The sequence below is a fragment of the Siphateles boraxobius genome, unplaced genomic scaffold, assembly GCF_051911475.1.
Source record: "Siphateles boraxobius isolate OS27281-9 unplaced genomic scaffold, OSU_SipBor_1 21, whole genome shotgun sequence".
Lineage (NCBI taxonomy): Eukaryota > Metazoa > Chordata > Actinopteri > Cypriniformes > Leuciscidae > Siphateles > Siphateles boraxobius.
The window spans coordinates 1,151,632-1,169,608 of NW_027508822.1; the positions used below are offsets into that span (position 1 = coordinate 1,151,632).

Genomic DNA, 17,977 nt, shown 5'->3' on the forward strand with positions numbered 1-17,977 from the left:
AGTTTTTTGGGGTAGGAAATTTAGTTGACTTTTTTCCAGCGATAAATGTAAACATGTCTGTGTAAACCTCTTCAGAAACTGCAACAAAAAAGCTTACAACTTATCAAACTTATTGCAACTTACAAGATGTGGTTGCAACGTATCAACCACATCTATATATATAATATAACTATAATTATATACAGTGCAATCATGTTGAGAACAAACTTAATGTAATTTATTATATAAAGTGCTATCATGTTGAGAACAAACTTAATATATATCTATACAGTGCAAAACTCATCAAGTTTAGCTAGGGGAATTTTCCTTTTTTTGGCACGACTCCTAATGCCTGGCGCAGTGGAGGGTGCAGTTATGCGCCGGTCAAGAACTTTTTTTTTGCCTAGCTATATCTATATCTGTAATCTATCTTGTATCCCACTCCAGCTGTGAATTTGCTCAAATTTCTGGGCAAAACCCAGTATGCTGGTACGTCGGTGACAGTTTTTTTCCCACGAATCCGAAAAATAGCCTCCACTTTAAATAACATTGCGCCTTCATGGGTACATGTCTCCGCTACTCCTGCCATACATGTACAGTGTGCATACTCCACCTTTCCACTGCTGCTGACGATCACCCCTGGCTTTAAAGGCGGTTCATTCAGTCGCTGAGAGTGCATGACCTTAACAAAGACAAAACAAATGTGAATATTGTAAAACAGGTGGATATTGTAATGTTAATGTATTCTCTCTCTACTTTTGCAACCGGAAGCGCTTGTAAAAGCAGCAGCCGCTAGCTCGTTCAAACTTCGCTAACGTTACACTTTGTCTGTTTACGGCTTTGTTTATTTATTTGTATCGTTATACAAGCTTGTGCTGTAAAATGACACATACACAAACTTATTGCCGGTGTCATAGTCTACAACTATGCTAAAAGAACGAAAGCCGGTCAAGTTACCTTCGTTCGGACGACAGTGTTTTAAGCATTAATTAATTAATTTATTTATTTTTTAATTATCGGTATACAACCCTGTCTTGTATAATGACAAATAAACAACCTAAATGGCCTAATACCATTGTAACTTTGCCGGTTATAGAAACATGCTAAAAGAAACAATTCTGGTAACTTACCTTCGTTCGGATGACAGTGTTCTCACAGTTGACAGACTTAAAACATTCCAGGTCATGTACCCAACCATTGGTAAACTGAACGTGGGCTTCCAGAGACTTATAATTACGACACTGCTCAGCGGTATAGGCACTAACACCACAAACAAAATAGGTAAAAATATCAGGAAATGTGACGGGAGGTAAGGCGTCAGGGTCGCGGATCCACTGATCTTTTGGGACTTCATAAGGATCGACATTTCCAATAAAGTAAATTTTTTCAAGATAGCGTTTCTTGGCGTCCGGTAGGAGTTTGTCTCTGTACAATCCACCTTGTTTTAAACTAGTTTTAAGCATGCTCAAATAAATAATCCATACAGTCTAACTTACGACATAAACAGTGTGTTGTTACCGGCTTGTGTGGCCTCACAATATGGCGGATACTCCCCACAATACATTGCGCGATGACGTCAGCTTCCATTCTCTATTGTGGATCCTGTCGTATTTGGCACGAGGCCCAGAACTCATTTCTATGGATTTATCAGAAGAATTCACTTCTGGCCCAGAAGTGAATTCTTCTGATAAATCCATAGAAATGAGATCTCTCCCAACTGTTTTACATGTCCCAAAAGTAACAAACAGTTTCCTTTTTGAATTATTGTCTTTGTATTATTCTCAAACCAGATTTGATTTGTATAATAACATAAAATGTCCAGTTTCCTGAATGGTATTAGATTGTTATTTAAAGGTTAGTATGATGTTCTTGAAACATTATGTCATGTTTGGAACCATCCTCAAACCAGATTTGATTGGTTTAAAATGACTATTGAACTCATCAGTGATCTTGACTTATGGCTTCACTTTTTATTTCACATTTTTTTTGTTTTAGACCTGATGGAAGAACCAGAGAGAAACCTTACACATGTGATCAATTCGGGAAGAGCTTCGCGGATAAAGGAAACTTTAAGAGACACATGAGGATCCTCACTAGAAAGATATCATACACATGTGATCAGTTTCACAAGTAAACTGTTACGGAACAGAGGACCCGGCGACAGACTGACGGGATAGAGTTTATCAATATGTAGACAAACAGGAATATGGCCAACACAAGGGAGAGGAAAGCACAGGACACAGATGCTGGAGATGATTGTAGGAGATATAGGTCCTCAGGTTTCACACACTAGGGTAAAAGGAGACTAGACTAAAGCCTAACTTTCTGTCCAATCACATGCGCGTTTCACTTTGGGTGTGTTGTGGCAAAAATCCTGTTAAACATCATCACTGCGTAAGAGACACTCAGAGTCAAATTAATAAAAAGAAAAGTATTTATTCTTGCAAGAATAGGTTCAGTCTAGTACACAGAAGTTACGCTGTGCAAGAGAGTGACACACAACAGGAAGATATGAGACAGCCTTTATACTCTTTTCAAGGTTCCTCTTCACCCGCTGTACCTTTTACCCACTCTGATAAGGTCCTTACTGCTGTTCAGTTTCTACTTAAAGACACAAACTGGTACTGAAATAAACTGGCCAAAACTGGCAGTCCCTAAGGTCAGAGGTCCTGTCCCATATGTCCCTGAAACGTCATGCACAAGCACGTACACAAATTTTTACACATTGAATAGGTTCTCTCTCTTATGATATCTGTTAGGGATCAATGACTATTAAAATTTCCACAACAGTTGTCAGAAGGCTCGAACTCCAGATCTCATTTAACGAGTCATTGTTGGCTCAGTCTGGTGGATGTGTTTGTGAAGTTAATAAATAAAATACATTAAATAACCAAAATGTATTTTTCACTACTTAGGCTATTCTTTTTTGTTTTGTCTTATTAAAAACTTTATCACCTTTCCTACAGTTACATAAGCACTATCACTGCCAAGTGTCATAAGCACATTTAATAACAGATAATCCTATCAGACAATGTTCTTATTCATTATGTGTGTGTGTGTGTGTGTGTGTGTGTGTGTGTGTGTGTGTGTGTGTGTGTGTGTGTGTGTGTGTGTGTGTGTGTGTGTGTGTGTGTGTGTGTGTGTGTGTGTGTGTGTGTGTGTGTGTGTGTGTGTGTGTGTGTGTGTGTGTGTGTGCAGAGAGAGAGAGTAGGCCTACATTCAATCTTATTGAATCATATAAGCTTTGATTATATTTTATTGTCACACTTTAATGGCAAAATGAATTTATTTAATGAACAAATCAAACACAAACATGTAAGGCATTTATTTGCACACATAACATTGAAACTATGGAGTGTGTTGTTGTATCTGCTAGAGTTAGAGAGTAGAGAGTTACTAGCAGAGAGTTGGTGAACAATCGCACGTGCTTTGATCTTCCGAGAAAAATAATGTTATATATAAATGGTCACTTGAGTATGGAAGCTCTTTTTCACCACAGAATAAAACATTTAAAATAAATAATTGTTGCTTGTTCTCACAATTGCGAGTTTACATCTCACATACTGACTTTATTTATCAGAATTGTGAGTTATAAAGTCAGAATTCTGACTTTTTTTCTCGCAATTCTGAATTTATAACACAAATTGCGAGTTTATATCTTCCAACTCTGACGTGTTTTCTCAGAATTGTGAGATATAAACTCGGAATTGCGAGTTATAGCCTAAAGGCATTTTCTAAGGGGAAAAAATGACTATTTTTTAAACCTCAGAGTATTTTAAAATCTCACAATTCTACACGCAATTGCGACTTTATATCATGCAATTCTGACTTTATATCTCCAAATTGCGTATTATAAAGTCAGAATGTCAGCCTTCTCGCAATTGCGAGTTTATATCTCATAATTCTGACTTAACACGCAATTGCGACTTTATATCTCATAATTCTGACTTAACACGCAATTGCGACTTTATATCTCATAATTCTGACTTAATAACACACAATTGCGACTTTATATCACATTCTGACTTTATAACTTGCAATTGCGACTTTATATCAATTCTGAGATAAAAAGTCAGAATAGTGAGATAAAAAGTCGCAATTACCTTTTTTATTTCTCACTCTTTGGCGAAAACAAGCTTCCATGCATATGTCTTGCAGACACTGAACAGCAAATTAAGAGGAACCTTATGTAGGATACAGATCACTGTGGAAAAATTAGTATAGCCATTAGAAACTCTATAATATCACATCAATAAATACGATTTATTTTCTTGATATTGTTGCATTTTCACTTGAATATGTACTGGTATTTTAAGATGTTTATAGACCTTATTGTATTGTACCTTTAAAATTACAGAGACAATTAGGCTACTTGACTCGTTTTTGCTTCCACTCAACGCAAATATGACCTGAATAAAATAAAATGGCTTTATTTTAAAATGTTCTATATACACGCATTAAAAAAAAACTTGCAGAGGACATGCTATTAATCTATCAAATAGGTTTAAAATCGTGTAATTTTAAAATGTTGTAAAATAAAATTTTGCATAGCCTATGTAGAGTGAAACTCGGATAACTTAAGCATCCCATTTATGTAAATAATCACTTATTCATCAATAATTACTTATAACTATTTAATAGTAATACTACACAGGTTAGAACATCATCTCAGTACAATATTGAGCATACATGTCACTTAAGACCAGCGCATGCGAATTATAACCCAGAGATCGGTACTGCGCATGCGTATATGACGTCACCAAAACAGTGCATCCAGCTACGTCTCGTGCTACAGCCTGCAGGCCTTACCAATTTCATCCCGTATCAGATTTAGAGAATATTAGTGGAGAGGAATCGAGCAGAACTTGTGCACGAACAGCGGTTACATGACGTTTCAGAAAGGTATGTTTTTTGTACGTTAGATGTCTCATTCTTTATGTATACGCTGCTATTTGTAAATGCTACTGATTATGCTAATGCTACTGTTTGCTAATACAATTGAGTTCATACAATCGTTTAAACTCAATATTACAATCCTCGAAGGGATTATTTGATCAGCACTCTCTCTCTCACACACACACACCCTCTCTCTCTCACACACACACACACACACACACACACCCTCTCTCACTCTCACACACACACTCTCTCTCTCTTTCATGGGATGAATATAGTATCAAAATGATTAACACGTGGAAGCACAATTATCAATGAACTTGATTAATGCTGCAGATATGTTTTACTATCCACAACCACCAAATGCGCTTCAACTTTGCGTGTGCAAAATTCAAAATTGAATGAGGCCTTGTCCACAGCGTTTTAAAAAAAATCCCGTCCACACATGCTCGGTCTCCGTCTACCTGAAAAGGCAAAAACACGCTATCAAGCGCGGTCAAGAGCATGCCACATCAGCAGGCGGCGATATAACACTTAACCGTAAAGCCACGTTGGCCAATCAGAAGCCTAACAAAACGTTATTTATTTATTTATTTATTTTATTGCAAAAATAAAGTACAAATCACAAACGACTAACAAAATATACATTACAATATATAGGATTATAACATGTAAACATAATACAATACAGTTTTGCCATGCATGTGGGCATGTGAAGCATGTGGGCCATTACAAAGAGAACCATATGTTGACAGTTTTAATTGCCTTTTTGTTGTTGGAGCCAGCAATCAGATTAATATAATGTACAACTTCATTGAGAAAAAGAACAAAATTATTTTTTTAGCGCTGAATTTACATTTATGAATGTAAAAATTTTGCCAAAATTATTAATACATTTATAATGAAGTACATATTTTCTTCACTTTGACTTCTATAAAAGCATAATACAACATTCTTCCACAATAGGGAAAAGTCTTTATAAATATGGTCAATGATGAATCTGCTGAGGTTTTGCCAAAATGATCTGGTGTGTGAGCATTACCAGAAGAGGTGCAAAACAGTTTCTGGGTGGTCTTCACAAAAAGAACAGTTTGTATTTATGTCTCTTTTTTTAAATTTAACCATGTAATGACTAGCAGGATAATATCTGTGAATTATTCTGAACGACACTTCTTTCACCTAGTTTACTATCAAGTATCTTAGAGGAATCATCCAAACCTTTAGTCAGTGTCATTTACTAATCGGTTCCAATAAAACGTAACATTTGGAAAAGAGACAATTTCTTTCTGAAATAATAGGGGTGGGAGATATTGACAAAAATGAATATCTCGATATTTTTTTTCAATATCTCGATATCGATATTCAGACGATATTTTTGCAATCCTTCAAAGAAATGTGTGCAAACTGGTAAAAAAGGTCCAGTTGGTCTTTTGACTTGCTGCATTTGACCTATTATTGTATAGAATTACTAGTACATAAGGATATGAGACATTATTGATTTAAAGACTCCTAAACTTTTTAAAATAATAAAATATTATTCAATAGTCATTTATTATTCAAAGTCTTTATTGTTCTTTTATATTTTTAATAGGGGTGTAACGGTTCACAAAATTCACGGTTCGGTTCAATAAGATACAGTGGTGTCACGTTCGGTACGTTTTCGATACAGCAAAAATAAAGAAATGCCATAGAAATTTCCTATTTATTAATAGAAAAAACATTTTTAAATAATTGTGAGTTTTCCTACATCTTGAAAATTTTAGTTTTATAAATGGGGTAATCTTTGAAGGATAAACAAATAATGTTTTGGTCATCACATTAAAAATTTAATTTAAATAACATATAACATTTGAGTTTTGAAGTGCTGGAAAAAGATGTGTGACGTACTTGAAAGCATTTTAATATTTCTGCCAAACTTCCATGGTTACAAGTTAGTGTTACTACATTAAATCCATGGTGAATGATATGTGGACTTAAAACCTATAACTAACGTTAGTTCATTCATGGAACGATGTTTCTCCTGGTTTCCACGTCAGTGCTGTTTGATCCGTTAATAACGGAGAAATTGTAACGCTTCTCACTAGATCTCGCAGTGATGTTATTACTTCAGTGGCGAATTCAAATGCTTTGTTTACTGGATCTCTTATGTAGTAACGGTGTTGTTTCAAGATCGGATCGCGCTGCACTGACATTCGTCCGAAATGATAAATGGTCCGTAAAGCACAAAATAATGAGTTTCGTTCCGCTTTCATTACATTTGCCAGTTGATGTTGCGCAACATTGTGGTGTTCGCTCCAGCGCGGATAATTGGTCGGCAGGAAAAATGGTCCAACCACCGGAATGGTTCGGTTTGTAATGCGTACGGAACCGATCTCTTGGGAAAATGTATTCCATCTTTTGGACTCATACAACGCAATTTTCTAATGATGCAATCACGAAGCTCGCCACTCGAGGACGCCACAGACATTTAAGAAAAACTTTTTAACTTAAGATCATTTTTCCACAAACAACGCATATTTTGCCTTCTCTTTACGATTTTGAATTGTTGCTTCAACCTAAACGTCATAACACACAGGTAGGAACTTTGTAGTTGTATATTGCAAATTAGTAACTTTAGCAGCTTACTCTCGTGCAATTGAGGAACGATCGTGATTTTGTACAAAAAATAAAATACAGTCAAACAAACCCCTACAGTATTAAACTCGCTACATATAATTGTTTAGAAGGTTATAGTGTGCGTTATTTGTTTTCTCTTTAACTTCCTTCAGCTCTTTTCATGTTTGGGGGGTCGGATTGTAGAAATTATGAAATATTCGATATCCCAATTTTGCATATCGTCCAGACAACAATTTGGATATTATCGTCTAAACGATATATCGCCCACCTCTATGCACAAATGTTCTTATTATTTTGAGGGAGTTGGGAAAAACAGATTTTTCCAACTGGTGATTCAGCCACATCGGGGAGGGAGACAGAAGTAGGTGGAAGTCTGCCAGTACACCTAAAAAGCATGATTGCGCCTGATGGAATGGCGTCAAAAACAATTGCAAATTATCTTGGCGTAACTTGAATGTTATAGGTAGACAAAAACTCTCTATAGGAGAAAAGTCGCCCCTCTTCATTAAATAGCTGGTCCACGAGCAGAATCTGATTGCGTACCCAATTCTCAAAAAAGAGTGACTTGTTCTTATATAAAATATCTCTGTTGTTCCAAATTAGATACCTGTGAGGTGAGAAATTATGCTTATAAATAAGAGACCAAGCTAAAAAGACCTGCTTGTGAAAAGTGGACAGTTTTAGAGGGAGTTTGTCCACATTGTAGTTGCAGTTCAAAATAAAGCCCAGACCACCAAAGCGAGAGAATATATAGTGGGGAATAAAATTCCAAATCGAGACAGGGTTTTTAAAGAAAATGCCTCCCAATTAATCTTAAGGTATTATTTAGAGTATTGAAGTCCAAAAAGTTAAGGTCACCAGATTCATAATTATTCATAACAACACTTTTTTTGATATAATGGGTCCGATTTTTCCAGATGAAGTCAAAAAGCATTCTATCAATATCTTTACAAATGTTATTGTCCAGGTGTAAAGAGAGAGCTGCGTATGTAAGCCGGGATATCCCTTCAGCCTTGATAAGCAAGTCCCTTTGCAACCACTGGTTCAGTTTGTTCTGAGTTTTTTAATGATTGGAGAGAAGTTTAATGGACATCTAATTTTCTGATCTTTAGAGATAATAATACCCAAGTACGTTGTCCCAACTCCCTACTATACCTAGGTAAAGGCTACACAAAAGAAAGGGGTTCTACCCATTGAAAATTGTCTATTACAAATCACACCAGAATCTTCAGGTCATGAGAGAACCATTCTGACTTATTTAATGCTGCTTAACTACACAGTGAAATGAAAAAAAAACCCATCAAAAATAGCCATATGAATTAACAAAACATTGAAAAGAAACCAAAAGAAAACACCAAAAATTATACGTTGACAATCATAAGCAGCTTGTTTCACTCTCAGATGGACACAATAGTAGCATTCCGATATTACCCATTGCTTTAAATATTCCTCAATTCCATAGACAACATTACTTAGGCAATCACACAAAAGCATGACTTATCTGTTAGAGTCCAAAGATGCATGAAAGACCTAGGCCAAGTCTCTGCTGAATTTGGTTCGAAAAGTCTGAGTCCAAGCAATAGCAGTAGAATAAATCCAGTCCAAAAATATAGCATGGAAAAAATCAGTATCCACTTTCATCCACAGTCCCTTAAGTCATTTTTGCATGTAGCCACCTTTCTCATTCCTGCAGGCGTTTTCTACAGACTCCAAACAAAGAGTATATAAATACTCTTACAATGTTTAGCAATATGTCAAAACATCACATGTCAAGCATAAAATACATTCACTTAAGATTGTGTCCCGTGCAGTAGTGGAGGCCCTCAAACAGTTAAATCAACATCTCCCCATAGCACCTGTCCTCCCTACTTCTTCTCTGCCTCTTTTAAAGAAACCAAGTCCTAGCGACAACATTCTCCCTGGTGACCCCTAGTGGCCGGGAGAAAATTACACCCTGTAATAGTGGAACTGTTACAACGTTACTTCTTCCTTGATCGGAGTGTTGCAAATAGTTTGTATATTACAATCTTTTAAAGGCAACAGTTCACATTTATTAATTAATTTATTAATAGAGACCAGAGGCCTCTGAAAACTGATTAATTACTTGAATGGGGACAGGTATCTGGCTTGCATTTTTTAAAAGATTGTGGTATCGTCAGCAAGCTGACTGATGATGATATCCCTACCCGCAATAGAAATTCCTTGTATAGCACTGTTACCATTGTGAGAATTTGTGTACAAAGTAAAAACCGATAAGGGGAAATCGTACCCTGGGAAAACCCAGACAACTTCCGGCAAATTTAGATCACAACTATTATATATCGACAAAAAATATTATTTGAAAATCACCTAGGCCCTACGTGTGTGTATAGCTGCATATTCCACTAACTGCGTTAAAATGTATAATTTGTTTGAATTAAAATTACTTTTAATATATGAAGGAAAAAAAAACATTTTCAAATTCCAAAGCTCGTAGAAGATTGCTGTAAGACTGACTTACTACAAGTAAATTTGACAATACTTCCCTTCATGTATGTAGCCTAGGCTATATATTTGCAGAAAAAATACTGTAATTCACCAAAAGGGTTTTTTTCATGATCAAAATGTTTGTAGTATGTTCCTAGTGTGGCTAGACTGACTTACTACAGGTGAAATTGTGCCAATATCTCCCTTCATGTATTTACATGTATTAAATGATTTTATAAAAAAATTGCTGTAATTCACCAAAAGGGTTTTTGGTGACTTGCTACAAGTGAATAATGCAAAATTTCACCTGACTATCTAGGAACGTACTACAACCTTTGGAACATTAAAAAAACACTTCAGAGTTACAGTTTTTGAGTTACAGTAAAAACAAAAAAATGTTTTACTGTTCAATCGAGATATTGGCTGGACATACGGCAAGTCAGTCTGCCCACTAGGCATTTACTATAACCTTGTAAGTATTGTTCATTTATATTTTTTGACTGTGAGTGGAATTTGTAGATGGTCCCTTTAGAAAATGCGGCGAATATCAAACCTAAAACTTACTTTACTGCACTCCTGGACCGGTTGCTCTCCCCTACACATGCAAAGTTTAACGCAACTGCGAAATTTCACGTTAAGCTTGTTTTTTTTTTTACAGGCTCAGGAAGGAAAATGCCATTAACGTGAAACTTTGCCAGTCGGGTTCATATAGGCTCTTGTCTGTAGGGTAGCCTATAGGCTATAGTTTTCCTCCAATAGAGCCTAAAAAAAAGCTGTAATATGTCAATGCAGTAAGACGGTGATATTAAAACCCAGTAGCCGATACACCTTATTGAACATGCAACGTGCTATTGCACTTTACGCGTTTATAATGGTTTTCTATGCAAAAATATTAAATCAGATTTCTGATTTAGACAAGTGACTACAAAGTATGCTTTATTAATAAGGTAGTCCTATATTGTGTCTAAAACAGCGAAAAAAGTCTCAATGAATCAAATGAGATTGACTCAGAATATTTAGCATCAAATAAGTTATTGAGGCCAAACACATCAAATAACATTATAAACTGAAAACCGGGTCTGCCCCCGTTTATCACGTCACTTCATCACGTGACAGCAGCAAGCAGGCTCCTGGCTGGTTGAGGCGGCGTTCAGATTTTTTAACTCGGGCGTTTGACGTGAATTTGACGCACAAAATGCACCAAATAAAATCACTCGCGCCAGACGCTGAATTCGCGTCCACCACGCTGCGCTAAATGCCTAATTCGCGCCGCAGGACCTCCAGACGCTTTACATTGACGTAACATGTAAATCATTCGCGCGAGTCGCTCGATTCGCGTTTGGTGTGAACGCAGCATAAGACTGTGCCATATTACTAGAGAGAAGAGCAGCACCATCCCAGGAGGAATGAATACCATCTCTTTTCAACAGGTCAGGCTTGCCCCAAAAACTTTTCCAATGGTCTATGAATTCTATCACTCCTGCGAACAAGAAGGGGGCCAGAGCAAATTACAATGCCTGACATCGTACTTGCGAGTTCACACACCTCTTTAACGTTAGTTTTAGTGATCTCCGCCTGGGAAAGTCGAACATGATTAGTGCCGACGTGAATAATCTTAGAGAATTTACGTTACCAGCACTTTTAAATTTGCTTTGATGTCAGAGGCTCTGGCTCCCAGCAAACATGTGATTATGGTGGCTGGTGTCTCTATTTTCACGTTCCGTGTGATAGAATCGCCAATAACTAGGGCACATTCAACAGGATTCACAGCTTCACTGAGTGGGGAGAATTTATTTGTTATGGTAATCGTAATGGAAGAGTGGTGTTTTGTCCAGCGACTACTGCATCATACCGTCACCCAACTGCCCTGCCGCATGGGCTCTACTACAGCCGGGACCGAACAAATGTACAGTGTTCACTAAGATAGTCACATCCAAAGCAGTATCTAAAGCCCTTGCACTCTTACTATCCTCAATTAAAGTTTGGATCCGTGTCTCTAGTTCTGAAATCTTCTCCTTCACCCTGACTATCTGAAAGCTATGCTATACATGTTACATGAAGGTCAAGTGACAATAAGAGGATTAGACATGACTTACCGTGTTTGTTGACTAATTCTACTTACCGCAGTTGTTTGATGGACTTCGAAAAGGCGTGGGCACGCGAGCGAAATGTATAAATAAATAACTCACGGATGGCACGCTAACAGGCTAGCGAAATAATATAATTTTGTGCTAGCAATGGATTAGATTGAAGCTAGCGATCGCCGGTTAATATGTGATGTTGAGTAAGTTATATTTAGCAGTTTAAACATCGGCGAATGATTTAATCTGGTCGCCAATTTGCAACAACATTACCAGAATTTGTCATTTTCAACAGTTAACAAATTGTTGTTTTTTAGGTATAGTCAGTAAACATGATAAAGTTGTATTTGTCATATATAATACAAGTTATAGAGAGTCTTCTTACAGTAACTTTGGTAACAGGGTTGATGAATACAGTCAATTTCTACAGTTTGTGTAAAAACTGAGACAATGGATTAAGATTATTCTCTTGTCTTCCCATCATGCTGCAGAAAGAGCCCGGATGATGTCACTTCCTGGGTGTCACAGTTTTAAGAAATGCTCTGTTTTTAGGACACAGATAAAGTTAATAAAAATAGTTAATTTATAACTAGTTAAAGCTGTTGCCACTCTACACTTTGAGCATCTGAAATTTCTACAGACACTGCAACGGCCGTGAAATGACATCACATTCTGTGGCAGCTTTTTTACAACAAATAATTATAATTCAAAATTTTTAAAATAAATAATCCACTCCACTTGAATGCTAAACGCTTGTTTAGCTTGGAAGTCTATGAAGGAAAAGTCTATTGTGAACGGCCATTAATAATTTAACGTTTTTAGTAAAATAAATATCAATCTCAAAGATGGTGTCCAAACATGGCAGTATTGTATATTTTAATGTTAATATGTTAGATAATTGTGTCATTGATCAAATTAATAGTTCTTGCAAAAGAAACATGGGATTTGTGCCTGCAACATTTAAAAAATAATAATTGGAAGATAAATTTACCTCATTCATGGAAAGTTTCAAGGACATATCATTTATAAAAAGGCATCAAATGATCATAATATTTTATAACAGTTGTCTACTTTCTACCATTACATCAGGGCTCACTTTCATGTCCTTTCACGTTATATTTCTCTCTTTGAATTATTTTGATGTACTGAAACATTAAATGTAATAATTGTTTCTTTCATGTCAGACCTGATGGAAGAGAGCAAGGAGAGTGAAGAACTGAGTGAAGTGAAGGAGGAGAGTGAAGAACTGAGTGAAGTGAAGGAGGAGGGTGAAGAACTGAGAGAAGTGAAGGAGGAGAGAGAAGAACTGAGTGAAGTGGAGGAGGAACATCATGTTCAACCTGGAGGAAAACCTTTGAGTCGCTCAAAGAGTAAAAAGAATTTTTTAAAGAAAAGAAGAGCCAAGAAATCTTTCACCTGCACTCAGTGTGGAAAGAGTCTCAAAAGCAAACAATTTCTTGAGATTCACATCAGAGTTCACACCGGAGAGAAGCCGTTCTCATGTGATCATTGTGGGAAGAGTTTCAGTCATTCATCATCCCTTAATGTTCACATGATGATCCACACTGGAGAGAAGCCGTTCACATGTGATCAGTGCGGGAAGAGTTTCGGTCGAATATCATCCCTTAAAGATCACATGAGGATCCACACCGGAGAGAAGCCATTCACGTGTGATCAATGCAGCAAAACATTTCTCTGTGCATCAGCCCTTAAGATACACCTGGCAGTTCATATGAAGGAGAAGCCGCATTCATGTTCTGTGTGTGGAAAGAGTTTTTCACTGCTGCAATATTTATATAAACATGAGAAAACTCACACTGGTGTGAGAGAGTACATGTGCTTTGAGTGTGAGAAGACTTTTACTACAGCGGACGGTTTAAAACTGCATCAGAGAATTCACACTGGAGAAAAACCTTACAAGTGTTCACACTGCGACAAGAGATTCAGTCGTTCATCATATCTGCAAAGACATGAGATGATCCACACTGGAGAGAAGCCACACACATGTGATCAGTGCGGGACGTGTTTCTTTTTTAAAAGTCACCTGAAGCTACACATGAGAATTCATACTGGAGAGAAGCCATTCTCATGTGATCAGTGTGGGAAGAGTTTCAGTCAATCATCATCCCTTAATGTTCACATGATGATTCACACCGGAGAGAAGACGTTCACATGTGATCAGTGCGGCAAAACATTTCTTAGGGCATCAGAGCTGAAGACACACCTGACAGTTCATACGAAGGAGAAGCCACATTCATGTTCTGTATGTGGAAAGAGTTTTTCACTGCTGACTAATTTACATGGACATGAGAAAACTCATACTGGTGTGAGAGAGTACATGTGCTTTGAGTGTGAGAAGACTTTTACTACAGCAGACAATTTAAAACGGCACCAGAGAATTCACACTGGAGACAAACCTTACAAGTGTTCACACTGTGACAAGAGATTCAGTCAGTCAACAGATCAGAAAATACATGAGAGGATCCACACTGGAGAAAAACCATACAAGTGTTCACACTGTGACAAGAAATTCAGAAGTTCAGCAAATCTGATAGCACATGAGAGGATCCACCCTGGAGAGAAACTACACGCGTGTGATCAGTGCGGGTCGAGTTTCTCTTTTAAAAGTCACCTGAAGCTACACATGAAGATCCATGGAAAGTAGTTTATTTTCATATACTGAGCAACAAAGTCTCTTCTGTGTAAGTTAGCCACACATCACCCTATAGCCAAATCTCTCCTCTCCCCCTATTGCTGGTGTGTGGTGAGCACAGGACAATTTGTTGATTGATTGGTATCTATTAACTCTGTTCAACCAACAGGAATGTGTAATTTGTCATTTCAGATCAATGCAAAAAACATACAAATTCGCTCTCTGACAGTAGGTGGCGCTCATGTAAAGCAGAAATACAGCACTATACTAAATGGTCACATTTTGCGGCCTTTTTTTCCTGCCGGTGCGAGAGAGCTGTCATTTCTGCTGCATACTAGAAACATCACACGGCAAACGAAAGAAGAATGAAACGCCGCTACCCGTCTGAGCTGCGCAGCGCAACAGTTTATCATCTCAGAGCAATACTAGACAGCGGTTTACTTGTGGGCCGATCTCGGAACAACTACATTACTACACAGCGCTGGGAGATCCATTGAGAAAGCATTTTAAAGCTTTACAATAAGGTTTCATTAATGTTCCTTGCACCAAGTTTCAGGGACGTGCACTGGAATTTTGAGGGGCAGTTTTTCTGACCTGATAAAGGTCCATTTCAACACACACTCTCCCATGCCCCCTTTCCACCAAGGCAGTGCTGGTGCCGGTTCGGAGCCGTTGCCTACTTACGAACCAGTTCTTTGTGTTTCGACAGCCAAAGGACCGGTTCTCGCCCAGGAAAATTGGTTCCAAAGTGGCACCAATTCTTTGCTGGACTAGAACCGTTCTTTTACCACGTCATGCTTACGTCGGGGGCGGGGTTATTGTCGAACTTCTTCTAGAACGTAACCTCCGTCTCTATAGTAATCCAGACGAGCAGCCCAAATGTGTTCTAAACGTCGTCTTCTGACCCCAATATAGGATCGCAAAGCCAGGAGAAACATTTGAAGAAAGAACCACATTCGTGGATCCGATGTAGTCCGCTATTGTAATTGTTATGATTGAAGTTGACGAAAGCTAAGACGTATGGCAACGTACACAGTGACGTAACGACGTCGTTCGCTGGGCTCTCTAGTCAGTGGAATAACAAACAGGTTCTGAGAACAGGTTCTCACCACCAGTTCCGAACCTGTTCTTTTTTGGTGGAAAAGGGGTATCAGATCTCTCAAGTACTGTAGGGCAGCAGGGAGGACCTTACTTATTGTCTTTAAAGCATCTTCCCTGCAGCTCCACCGGGTGTCTAAAAGCCTCTGTAGTTCAAGGACACGTTGGTCTGGATTCATGGCTTTTTGAGTATCCACAAATGCAGCATGGCGCTTTGTAGAGTTGGCAATGAATGTGTACAGCCTTTCAACGACTGTGAAGAAATCCACAAAGTGCTTGTTGGATTTTGCACTCTCAACTAAAACGAGATTTAAACAATGTGCATGGCAGTGCACATATTATGCTCTCTCATTTTGTCTCTAAATCCGGTACTGCAGCCCATTGTAGCGTCCACTCATATTGGCAGCTCCATCATATCCCTGTCCACAGACATCTTGAATGTTGAAGTTGTTTTGCTCAAGTAGCCTCATTACTACATTCTCCAGTGCCTCTCCTGTTGTTGATGCCACATCACATAGTTGGACAAAGCGTTCCTTTATAGTCATATTGTGGACATATCGCACAACAAAGGACACCTGCTCTATATGTGACACATCAGTGGTCTCGTCCAGCAAAATAGAACATTGTGATGCTTCTGTCACTTCCTTCTGTATGATTTGTTTCACATAAAGGTAGTTTTGTTTCCTATTGGACAGGAGAGACACCTGGCACCTTTGGTTTGATGCTTGGTTGTCCTTGACTGCATCAAGATGAAGCCTGAGTACGCTGTCATATTGGCCAAGCAAATCCATCAGGTTCAGAAAAATTCCTCTATTTAAACTTGACAAGCCTCCTTCATTTCCCCTAAAGGCCAAAGCTTGTTTTGCCAGATATAATGTTATGTCTATTAAACGGAACATAATCTCTCTGTTTTTCTGCCTCTCTCTTTCTTTGGCTGCTTGCATCTGAGAATCAGCTACTGCAAAAGCCCTCTGCAGTGTATCTTTTGTAAAGGCATTCCACCTAATCATGCCTAGCATATGCAATTCACTGCTGCAGTGCTCCTTAATCTTCACTTTGGCCTGCCTCCACAAGTTTATCCCTACAGACTTCCATCCTGTCCTGCTCTGAAATCTTTCCTCATTCATAAAATTCCTGCAGCTAAAGCAATGCATGGCATCATTCAGTGGAGAATATTCCAGCCAGGGGTCATCGTTATACCATTGGGCTTGAAAAGAGCTCCCTTCTGGATTTTAAGGGAACTTTCCCAGAGGACGACAAGGCCCGACTGAATTGGAAGATGTGATGGTCTGATCGTATTTAAAGGAATACTCCACTTTTTTTGGAAATAGGCTCATTTTACAACTCCCCCAGAGTGAAAGTGTTGAGTTTTACCGTTTTTGAATCCATTCAGCCGATCTCCGGTTCTGGCGGTACCACTTTTAGCATAGCTTAGCATACATCATTGAAGTGGAGAAGACCATTAGCATTTCTCAAAAAAAAAATGACCAAAGAGTTTCGATATTTTTCCTATTTAAAACTTGACTCTTCTGTAGTTACATCGTGCACTAAGACCGACGGAAAATGTAAAGTTGCGATTTTCTAGGTTGATATGGCTGGGAACTATACTCTCATTCCTGCGTAATAATCAAGAAACTTTACTGCCGTACCATGAGTGCAGCTGGCGTAATGATATGACGCAGCACCTGAAAAAAAGGCAACTTTCCGTCAACATAACCAACGTGACAACCTGCTTGCGCAGGGAGCGTTCCTTGTAGGATATGTCCTCTGAATCATCTGTCACAAATGTCTCCATGCTACAAGGAACGCTCCCTGCGCAAGCAGGTTGTCACGTTGGTTATGTTGACGGAAGGTAGCCTTTTTTTCAGGTGCTGCGTAATATCATTACGCCAGCTGCACTCATGGTACGGCAGTAAAGTTTCTTGATTATTACGCAGGAATAAGAGTATAGTTCCCAGCCATATCAGCCTAGAAAATTGCAACTTTACATTTTCCGTCGGTCTTAGTGCACGATGTAACTACAGAAGAGTCAAGTTTTAAATAGGAAAAATATCGAAACTCTTTGGTCATTTTTTTTTGTTGAGAAATGCTAATGGTCTTGTCCACTTCAATGATGTATGCTAAGCTATGCTAAAAGTGGTACCGCCAGAACCGGAGATCGGCTGAATGGATTCAAAAACGGTAAAAC

At 38.2% G+C, this 17,977-nt stretch overlaps 2 protein-coding genes and 1 pseudogene across 8 annotated transcripts in view; 1 reads left to right on the plus strand and 2 right to left on the minus strand.

Moving 5' to 3' along the window:
• The window catches only part of LOC143746097 (uncharacterized), a 543,695-nt gene that overhangs the window by 454,566 nt on the left and 71,152 nt on the right, over positions 1-17,977 (minus strand). The window lies entirely within an intron of this gene.
• The window catches only part of LOC143746127 (uncharacterized), a 341,659-nt pseudogene that overhangs the window by 163,396 nt on the left and 160,286 nt on the right, over positions 1-17,977 (minus strand). The window lies entirely within an intron of this gene.
• LOC143746085 (uncharacterized) overlaps positions 1-17,977 on the plus strand; it is a 317,610-nt gene that overhangs the window by 54,179 nt on the left and 245,454 nt on the right. Inside the window, exons 1-2 of one of the 6 annotated variants that reach the window (XR_013206429.1) lie at positions 4,711-4,881; positions 13,223-16,583. The exons of 1 other annotated variant lie outside the window; for it this stretch is intronic. Coding sequence is in view for 4 of the 5 variants with exons in the window: in XM_077237812.1 (XP_077093927.1) it covers positions 4,866-4,881; positions 13,223-14,703 (1,497 nt within the window). In the remaining variant the exon portion in view is untranslated. Of the gene's footprint in view, positions 1-4,710; positions 4,882-13,222; positions 16,701-17,977 lie in introns of those variants that run through there. 4 more of the 6 variants (XM_077237812.1, XM_077237811.1, XM_077237810.1 and 1 more) reach the window with 4 other exon arrangements.